General features: G+C 31.7%; 2 protein-coding genes and 1 non-coding gene across 3 annotated transcripts; 1 reads left to right on the forward strand and 2 right to left on the reverse strand.

Annotated features, from left to right (window-relative positions):
* Positions 1-2,321: 2,321 nt before the first annotated feature.
* On the forward strand, positions 2,322-2,669 carry LOC110637111 (uncharacterized). Its single transcript, XM_021787053.1, has one exon. The coding sequence runs from the start codon at positions 2,322-2,324 to the stop codon at positions 2,667-2,669; it is 348 nt and encodes a 115-aa protein (XP_021642745.1).
* A 1,908-nt stretch (positions 2,670-4,577) lies between these two features.
* TRNAT-AGU (transfer RNA threonine (anticodon AGU)) lies at positions 4,578-4,651 on the reverse strand. Its single transcript has one exon. It is a non-coding gene; the product is annotated as a tRNA-Ala (tRNA).
* A 4,885-nt stretch (positions 4,652-9,536) lies between these two features.
* On the reverse strand, positions 9,537-10,540 carry LOC110637138 (transcription factor MYB73-like). Its single transcript, XM_058133256.1, has one exon. It carries the CDS (start codon positions 10,318-10,320, stop codon positions 9,610-9,612), a length of 711 nt encoding a protein of 236 aa, XP_057989239.1. The 5' UTR covers positions 10,321-10,540; the 3' UTR covers positions 9,537-9,609.
* Positions 10,541-11,112: the final 572 nt, after the last annotated feature.

Consider the following 11,112-nt stretch of genomic DNA (forward strand, 5'->3'; position numbering starts at 1 on the left):
GAAAGCAGAGAATTCCAGATTCAGAGCATCTCAAAAACCGGCGGACGAGGAGGTGGCAAAGCTCTTTGCAACCTCTACACAGAATACATCCTCACACCATCATCAACCATAAAGTCACATTGATGCCTTCCCTGCCATAAACTTGCAAAGTACAACCAGGAAGAAAAAACAAAAAAAAACAACACAACACAGAGCAGCCCAATAACCCTCCGCATGAAATGCCCAACTGCTCAAACAACCAAAAATAGTGTATACGACACAACACAAGAGATAGGGAGGGAACCCACTGTCAGTCAGGGAAAGGAGGACCCTCTCCTGCCAGCTAGAGCGACTGACCCTAACCCTTCGTTTGGATTGATGGAAATGGAGAGAAAAGAAAAGAAATAAAATTTGATTTCTATCGATTCACTTATTTGGACATCAATTTGAAAAGAGAAAAGAGGAGAAAGGAAGAGGGGAGAAAATACATTTCTCCTCTTTATGGAGAGAAAAGAAAAGAAATGAAATTTGATTTCTATCGAATCACTTATTTGGACATCAATTTGAAGAGAGAAAAGAGGAGAAAGGAAGAGGGGAGAAAATACATTTCTCCTCTCTATTGCATCTACCTCAAAAAAATTTTCTCCAAATTAGAGGGGAATGGAGAGAAATTATTGTTATTTATGTGAAAAGTACTTCAATACCCTTCAATTACTTAAGTAGAAAAATCATCTTCTTTCTGTTTCATTTCTTCTCTTTGTTGCAGAAAGTATCTCTCATTTTCCATCATTATTGCTTTTCATTTTGCAGTAGAAAGTTATATAAAAATGCTTCATTTATTATTTTTTTCAATGATACTTTTAATAAATTTTATAGTATAATTCAACTATGAGTTTTATCGCGTGAAATCTGCTTCATGCTAGAAGTTGCCTAAATCCATATCAGAGTTTTAACACTAAAATTAAATAAGTTTGAAATATGATCAATGTTCCACGTACAGTTTAAGTATAGATAAATATGATCAATGTACATGTGGGCTGTCATAAAAAAAAAGTAAGTATATAAAAGATATTTTCCATCTTTTCATTGAAGGGAGAAATTTCATTTCTTTCTCGTTCTAATAATCTATCCAAACATCACGAAGGAAATTAAATTTTTTTTTAATTTTTTTTTCATTTTTCCTCCTTAATTTCTCTCATTTTCCCTGTACAAATAAGAATCCAAACAAAGGGTAAGGAAAAAAATTTCAATGAAAACTCTCTCACTCTACCCAAGATAGAGATTTGAGATTGAAGCTATGGATTTGTTAATAAAGGCAAACAATTAAGATGTAGGTGGTCTTCAAATCTTGCGGCATGTAATTTTAAGTAAAATCCGAGATTTTCCAAGAAAATATCAAATGAAATTCCAATTTCCTGTCATTTCAGAAAAAAAAAAAAATCAATTTCCAGTAAACGGCAAACGTATACTAAAAGGAAAATTTATTCGAGCTGTGACATCTGATGGAGGCCATATGCAGCATCCCCAAATACAAGATTACGCCAGAGCTTGAAATCTTGTTTTAGCCTTTCTTAACAGCATAAAATTTTATATTGTTAATTTTTATTTTATCCAATAAAAAAAATAATGTTCTTAAATCTTCTGATTGAAGAAATTTTAAAATAAAAATGAATTTTAAGGTAAAAACTAGAAAAGAATGAACTTGGAGCAATCATTGACCCATACATATAATTAAAAAAAAAAAAATTATTGGCTGTGGTGCACAGCACAGGCACCCTAACTTCACACTGTGCTTTGAAATTGAAGATGGTTAAGGTTGTTTAGCCTGCATCCCTGCTGTTATCTTGCAGTGGCAGATGAGTCCTGCAAAAGCTCGTAAGTCAGAAGCGTCAGTCCATTTAGATTCCCTAGCTTTGTGGTTCTTTTCCTTTCGTCCTTTTACTGTCATTAGGTTCTCTGTTGAAATTATTATTAAAAAATAAGGAAAGCCAATTTCCCATTGGGAGGAACCTTGCTCTCTCCAATCAATGCAAGCAAATGCACTGGTTACAACTTACAAGTTGTAACCCTTTTGTACTTTCTTCTCAATCTAACAAAAATTTTGCCTCTCTATCTAGCCCTTTTGTTCTCTCTCTCATTGGAGAAATTTTAAACCCCTTTGCTCTTCAATTTTGACAGAACTCAGAATTCCTTGGCTTTTCTTTCTTTCCAAGATTCTCCTTCAGTTTTCCTCTATTCTCCTCCTCATTTTCATGGTGAATGTTTCAGAAATTCCGCACAACTTACTCTTAAGCTAGTTCTTCACTTTCATTAGAAATGCGACTACACTCTTCAAGGCTAAAATGTCAACGCCACTAAGCCAGCAACCACCGGCAGTGACTATAGCACAGGAACCTTTCCACACTCACTCAACCCACAGCTCAGTTGGCCCAGTTATAGCAGTACTTGTAGTGATCATGATTTTAGCAGTACTCGCTGTTATGATTGGAAGGCTTTGCTCAGGAAGGAGAATCTTGGGTTATGGTCAGCATGATATAGAGAGTTGGGCAGAGACAAAATGCTCTTCTTGCATTGATGGAACGATAAGCCCACCTCTATCAAGGCCTAATGTGCTTGCCACATCTGATCCACCACCAGTGCCTGCTCAAACCCACCTAGAAACCAAGCAGGAAGAGCAGTCTCCTCAATGACCTGCTGTAAATCTTGCATTCGGTGTTTTTTCTTGGATGTAGCGGCTCTCTTTTGAGTTCCCATTCTCACATCATTCTTGTTGATTGAATATTTGCTTCCTCTTAGTGTTCTGAGGCATTGTTGCTACTGTACATTATGGGCTGAAGTTGTCATGGATGTTTGTTAGGTGATGGCTTGAACCAACCAAAAATGAATCTTTGGTTTCATTTTCTTTTATTTTCTTTTCTTTCTTTGGTGATTTACTTGATGAATTTTTAATTATCCTGGAATCAACATACCTGAATAAGCTATGAAACTCAAAGCTTTTTGCTCCTATGCCATAAGAGAAACTATTAAGGCAACGATTCTCTGTGGAGGAGTGAAATTCTTTCCCATAAAACACAAGGGACCAGGTAGAAGAAGAGAAAGATAACACCTTTTCAACCAAGAACCACCTTATGAATCAAATCAACCACCCTTGTTGAAAGAGGCATTGTTTGTTTGCCCTATCAATTTCAAGTGGGGCATTGAGTTTGCTCTTTCCCAAATAAAGCAGGAAATCAGAATCCCTGTCTAGGCTCATGTGCTCAAGCACAGTTCTCCTCAAAGTAAATGGTCCAACATCTATCATTTGATTCCAGCAAGAAAAGGGACTCAAGATCCTATAGTTGATGTTCAGACTCATGCTTTGGAGTACAGAACTCAGCCATTACTCTCAAATTATTGACAGAACTTTACCACATTGTCGTATTCACAAATTATAAAGTTGATTACACCAGATCTTATTTCGCAAATTATGATATAATAAACTTGTTATACTTTCATTGCATGAAAAAACAAGGGATGAACATATAGTTTATTACATCCTACCAGTTCATGCATCATGCCCATCATTCTATGAGCCTTTCCAAGAAAGAACTTGTGTTTCTCTCATCAAGTCACACCAGGCTTCTTATTTAATTACTGGGCTCCATTTGGTAAGCAAAAGGAATATCAGAAAAATAAAATAAAATGCAAGTCATAATGGAGGATCTGCAAATAGGCATTGGGCCTGTTTGGCATTGCTGTTGAAACTGCTGTAGAGAAAATCACTTTTTTAAATATATTAGTTAGAGAGTGTTAAAAAATAATTAAAAATTAAATTTGATTAATTTTAGTCATAAGAAAGCTAAAATAACAAAACAGTTTTTTCCAAACTGGCATCTAAAATTGTGCTTTTATTCAGAAAGACAATTTCAGGCTCTAAAACTCAATTCCAAACAGGACTATTATCACCTGAGCATCATATAAAACTAAATCTATTTCATGTCCATTAGAAAATCCAAGAATGAATTCTTAGAGAATAGATGTTATGCTCACCATAAATTCAAGGGCAAGTATTCTAACAAGTTTAATGATTAGCTTCAGCTTCTTGCATTCCCAGCCTACATGTAAAATTCGATCTAGTAAAGCAAAAATCATCCCCCATTTTATATTCAACAAGAATTCCTGAATGTTCCTCGAATTCTCTGATTCTACCATGACAAGCCAACTTGAATTCCAACTCTCGACCTACAAGCCAAAGAGTTGCATAGCCTGCATTTGGACGAGTAGAACTCAAGTTGAGGCAAATGGTCTTTGCACTGCATCTCCCTGCTTTTCAGGAGTCAAGAGCTTCATTGGAACTCTTAACTATTATTTTCTGGCATTCAATTTCACGGGATTAAAGTTATGGATCCAAGAGTTTTGAGGATTTGGAGTTTTGAGTTAAATGAAATGAAAGCGATGAATACAAAAGCATGCAAAGATTTGAATAGCCAAGGAACCACCCAGGTCAAAACAAGCATTCTATAAGCTAGAGCTAGGGCAATCACATCCAGTTTTGATCAAAGACTAATGCATCTGAGCAACAACAGGACTTGTCAAGTTTGACATGGAAATAAAAAACCTGCTTTCGTTGAGAGTCGAACTCAAGACCTCCAGCTTGCTAAACGGGTGCTCTAACCAACTGAGCTACGACAGCAACGCTACAGCCTGTCCGAATTATTCTTAGAGATTCGCTTGTGGTTCCGTTTGTGCCACATGTCTGTAAGTGTGAGTTTGTGACCCACAAAAAATGGGTGGGTTGTCCGGAGTCTTTGGACCTTAGCAACTTGTGTGGAAGACAGATAGAACCCCATTAAGCCTTCAGCCACGAATTATTCACTGCCCCTATTTCAAAATCTTAGGACTTGGCTTTTAAACTCTCCTGATCTTGTCAAAATTTACAGGACTTACCAAGGAAGCCGAAGGTAGGAAGATGGCGAGCTCGATTCATTTGAGCATATCTGTGATTGCTGACGTTGAAGAATGTGAAAATTCATATATATTTATTATTTATTATTATTTTATTTGAATTAATTAACAATAATTTAATATATTTATAAATATATATATATATATATAAGAATTAAAAATTAGGAGCGAGAACTGGGGGAGGGATTGAGTGCTGAGGGGTGACAGACGGGGTAAGGGACTTGTGGTGTGCAAAGTTGACCAAAGGGTAAATAATTATAGGGTCTATGCTAATTTTTGAAATATAATTATATGTTATAATTCATCTAATTATTAATAACAGAAAATTAATGTTAATTTAAATGTAATAAATAAAAAATATAATTCAATATAAGTCTTCAAAATACATTTGTGGATAAAAATATTGTTTATAAGTTAACATCAAAAATTAATACTCTAAGCAAGTTGGCTCATAGTATTACGTTCATTGAAACATTGTTCTTTTGTTAATAATAAATTTAGTTTTTTTATTATCATTTAAAAATTAATAATTTTTCTATAGTGAGCTTGTATTAATTAAGTTAATAAAAAAAATATATGTAAAATTAGAAATTATAAATAATTTGATTATAAAAGAAAAATTACAGATAATTTTTAGAATACATCATGTGATTTAGAGCATTATCATTTAAGTAATAAAATTTTTATTTTTATCAAATTAATGCTATGAATATTTATACCATCACATTATCTCTATATTCATAAATCAAAGGTTAACTTGACAATTTCTTAGTTCAAGTATCATTTCATTAACGGATACAAGGACAATGTGATAACATAAAATCTTATGGTGCAAATTTGATGAATAAATTAATATAAAAAAAAATTATTTGTATAATTAAAAATTAAGAATAACATTAAAACTGTATCATGTGGTTAAGTAGTACGTTATCACTTAAGGGACAAAATTTTTATTTTTCATTAAATTTATACCATGAAATTTTACATTATTGCATTGTCTTTATATCTGTTAAATAGAATGTTGATATGATAATTTCTTATTTCAAATTTTAATTATTTTTATTAATTGATAAATTCAATTGTTTTAATTAAATTTATTGTTAAATTGAAAATAATATAAAAAAATTTAGTTTCAAATCGATGCAATTAAAATATTTGACTAAAATTGAAAAAATTTACAAAGATTATTATTTTTTTTCATTATTTAGCCTTGTTTTATATATAAAGGAAAGAATGTATTAAATTATAGTTAATAAATATACACATAATAATAAAGAAAAACATATAAATTATCTTAATAAATAAATAAATAAATTAAAAGAGTATATCAAAATTTAGGCCTCATGGGAAAGAAAAAAAAGTATTGAGAGTACAATAACTCTTATGCGTTTAAAATTTCCATCACAAAACTTTAATTTTGATTATCATATCCTACGTTCCATCATAATATTTTGATCATCTTGAAAAGGTTCACAATATAAAGCAAAAAATTGTGAACTATCATTTGAAAAACAATACTTACTTGACTTAGCAATGCAATATCTCATTGCATTTATTATATTATACTGAAATGCTGATATAAAGATTAGCATTAGAATTTTATCATGGATAATGGTTCAGTTATGAAAGTCATTTAGTCGGTTTAATCATTATAAAACTAAGCTACTTAAAATGGTTGATACCTATTTATACAATAAGAGACCCAATAACAAATAAACACGTGTAAAGGTACACCAAGTGAGCTATCTTATTGTCAAGATCTGCATGCGAAATCTAATCATATTATTTCAACGCAATAATGACTCTAACATTTCTGAAATGACAAAGACAGGTAGTATCAGGGCATATTTATAAAATAACTAGTCCAACTAATCTATTTATCAAGAGTGACAAATTAATCGACCTGTTTATCAATGTCAACCATCAAAAAGTGGATCGAAAGCAGATATGAACTACTTCAAAATGGGATAATTTCTCTTAATTATACATTATTAAGTAGTACAATCAACGATAAATAGATATAATTAACCTGGTAAAGGAAATTCAGCGTCATATTGATTACTACAATTAACTATGATTAACTCAAGGCATCTCATCTTGAATGTATTTACATTGTAAAAGTACCATTTTCAAACTAAATGAGACTTGTACCTAAGTTTTTAATTAGGAAGAGTATTGTTAATAAGTTAGTAGATGAAGTTATAGGGAACAAAAAAAAAATTATCCTTTATTAAGTGTCTGAACTAGGTATACAACCTCTCTTTTCTTTAGTTTGAGGAGTAGTCCAACTGAAATAGTCAGAGAAAGAAACGTACTAAATAGCTAATAAAGAGAGCAAACGACTCGATTAACCTATATTGTATCAATTAATTAGTTCAATTGCTATAAAATAAATTTCACTGGGATTATTTTTAAAGCTTTTGAAATTAAAATCCTATTTTATTGAATAAAATCAATGTGTTTGTGTTTGTGTTTGTGATGAATAGTTTGTTTCACCTAAATTTAGTTTTAATAATGGATAAAAATACTCTTAATCTGATATATTATTTGTAATATAAAAATTTTAACGTCACAAAAAATAATTAAGCTAACATATTTAAAAAATTAAAAGAAAATTATAGATAAAATGAATACGTTAAAATAATCTAAATTGTATAGAAAAATATATGAACTGCTATAAAACACATAAATTTATTTACTTATTTATGGAGACCTAAATTATGAAATTATTTTTTAATTATAAAATTTTCAAAATAAGTCTTACATTCTCTATTATTTACTTATAAATTTATAACTTCTTATTTAATTGACATACCCACTTTCGTTAACATATATAATATATTCTTAATTTATAAAAAAATTATATAAAAATATATTCATATAATAATTTTTAACTAAATATTGATGTGACATTAACAATAATTGAAATAAAAAATTAATATGTCAGCATTTCATTAATATCCATAGTTTTTTTTTTTTCTTCCTATAAATGTATGACATAGCCCTTTGGACATGAAAACTACAAATCTGAGATAGAGAGGAAGGTAAATTAACAACCCAATTGCATGGTAAAGCCTTCCTATAGCTAAGTTTTGCAATCAGATGGGCTGCTTTATTTGCTTCTCCTCTGACATGCTTGATGCTACAACTTGTGGAATTGATCAGCTAATCTTCTGATAGTTCCAACCATGGCATAGATTTCCCAGAACTTAATAGTAGGGAAACTATTCACTGCATGGATCAAATTTGCTTAATCAGACTCAACTATAATATGTGATCTCCCCCTGCTTTCAGCAAGATGCATGGCTTTCAGCATGGCCATGGTTTCTCCAACCAGAACTAAGAAGCAATTGACCTTCTTAGTAACACCTTCTACCACCTTCCCTTCCAAATTTCTGTAAATCACAGCTATAATTGCCTCAGAATCCCCTTTCTTCATTGCCAAATCACAATTATATTTGAAATGGCCCTCGGGTGGATAAGTCCATTGTGCGACTGAAAAAATTACAGGACTGAAACTTATGCTCTACAAGTTATGAGATCCAATGCCTACAAGAATTTGTTGTTCAGTGACCAATAATTTGATTCTTTTGGCCGTATCAATAGGATTGGGAATGCAGTGTTCATAAACAGCCATATTCCTGGCCTTCCATATGAACCAACAAATAGTAACAATTTGAACAAAGTATTTACTTTAAACACAATATTTTCTGCACTTTGAACAATATCAGGCCACCACCTAACAAAAGAGTAGAATCCCATCTCATTTTATACTTTAAATGATAATGCACTAAATCACATGTTATATATATATAATTGACTTGTGAAATCACAGTGTTACTATAAAATTAGCAAGGTGTGAGACCTACATATACCAAACTCGCTTAAAGCAGAGCACATTTTAAATATGTTGAAATAAAATGTAAAATGCAAAAGTGGAACACGGTTTTCATTTCATTTTCCCCCTTGACTTGATAACAAAATTATTGTTGCCGGCCCATTGCCCTTTTCTTTCACGTGTTTTTTTAGATTATAAGTTTTTTTTTTTTCAAATTATAAGCTAATTTAATTGGCAATAAATATTATTTTTGTGATATTGAAATTATTTTAAAATTATAAGTCTTTAAATTTAGATTTTAAAGTAATTACATTTTAAATATTATTTTTTTTCTATGTGACTTGTAGGAGAGTAGTACAATATAACCTAGAAGTATTATACATTTTTGAGAATTTAACCCAAAATTATTTAGAATGAAGAAAGAAAATCTATATAATTGACCTTAAATTTTTGAGATAAAAGTTTAGTTGAGTTGAATTTAAAATAATTATATTAAAAATAAAAAGAAATTTTTGTTGCATTTTCCCAGTTAATTTTTTTTAAAATAAATTTTTTTATTATGAATTCAAAACACAATCATATAAAATTTATATATTTAATATATAAAATTTTATTATCTATCTTATTTTTTTAATATATAATAATTAAATTTAAATAAGAAAAATTTAATTTTAAAAAATTATTCGCATTTATGCCTCGATGTTAATTAAGGACATATTTATAATGAAATAAAATTTAAATATGTTTTTTTATGCTTTTTTAAATATAATAATAAATTACTTTATCAACATGAAATTAATTAAACCCAATCACTACAACACCAGCTGTTGTTTCTTTGTTTCTTTGAGCTAATTAAGAAGCCAAGAAGTCTGATTCGCAGTGGAACTCATGCACTCTCGCACTTCCCTCGCAATCACATTCCTCATCACATCCCAAAACTCAGCTGGCAAACTCTCTGCCTTCCTCTCCGCCTCCATCCCACTACTGCTACCACCACCACCAATCCCCGGCGGTGCCAGAGTCAACGCGGTGAACGCTTCCTCCTCTTCCACTGCCATGCGCGGTGTTGATCCTGCTGCTGCTGCTGCTGCAACAATCCCTTCATTAATACTGTTATTATCTAAATTACCTTCCATCCTCATTTCTCTTGCCCTCCTCTTCAACGTTGAGTTCCAATGGTTCTTCACCGCATTATCAGTACGACCCGGTAAAAACCGGGCAATTGTGGCCCACCGGTTACCATACCTAGCATGTGCAGCCAAAATGGTCTCATCTTCAGCTGGAGAAAATGGACGGTGCTCCACGTTTGGGCTTAGCTGATTGCACCACCTGAGCCTGCATGATTTACCGGATCGCCCCTTAATATATCGGCTTATTAAGGACCAATTTCTGGGCCCGTGTCGCTCAACGAGGCGGGTGAGAATCCGGTCCTCCTCTGCACACCATGCACCTTTGATCCGCTCCGGTTTGTTTGCGTTTCTTGGCGTAGTATTGCCATTAAAAGACAACTCGGAAGAAGAAGATTCTGAAGAAGTACAACACTTGCTTATTGCTTCCATTACACTGGAAAGTATGCTTTTAAAAGGAAAAGAGAGTGAGAAAGAGAGAAAGGAAGGAGCTTTGGGGTAAGAGGGAGATGAGCGGATGTGCTTAAATATGAGTGGTAAAGAGAAAGGTGCATGAACTTGATTCAGCGCCCAGTTGGGTGTCTAAGAGCAGAACGGGTTCTTCCAGGAGACTGGCTTTTGTAAAGTTGGTGGGGGTATCCAAACTAGAACGGATGCTGTGGATGCGCACCGCTTGGGCTATGTTAAATATTGTTCTTTTCATGATTCGCTTTCTGCGAGCAAATTTTGTGAAACGGAATTGACCATTTGGGCCACCGCATTTATTTTACCTACGGTAAATTATTATTTACTACCTTTATTTTAAAAAAATTAATTATTTAATTTTATATTTAAAAAAAATATACTATTTAATCATTATATTTTACATTTATTAAATTATTTAATCCCTCTATCAATTTTTTTATTAATCAATAATAGTCAAATTACTATTTAATCTCCCTATTTTAGTGAAACAAATTAGTTCGTTTCTATATTTTAAAAAAATACGTTAATTAATTTTTGTGATTTGACTCTATTAATTATTTAGTCTCATAATTATTTTTTATACCTAAACTATTCTAACTCTCCTATCTTTTTTATTTCTATCTCTCCGTATTACTTCTCTTCTACGCTCACATCATTTTTCATCTCATTTTCTCTTTGTTTTCGTTTGTTAATAAAAATGGAACAAATTTTCTGTAAAAAAATTTAATTAATTTACTTAAATTTATAAGTAATAAAAGA

Source organism: Hevea brasiliensis, chromosome 2, assembly GCF_030052815.1.
Source record: "Hevea brasiliensis isolate MT/VB/25A 57/8 chromosome 2, ASM3005281v1, whole genome shotgun sequence".
In the NCBI taxonomy this organism is placed as follows: domain Eukaryota; kingdom Viridiplantae; phylum Streptophyta; class Magnoliopsida; order Malpighiales; family Euphorbiaceae; genus Hevea; species Hevea brasiliensis.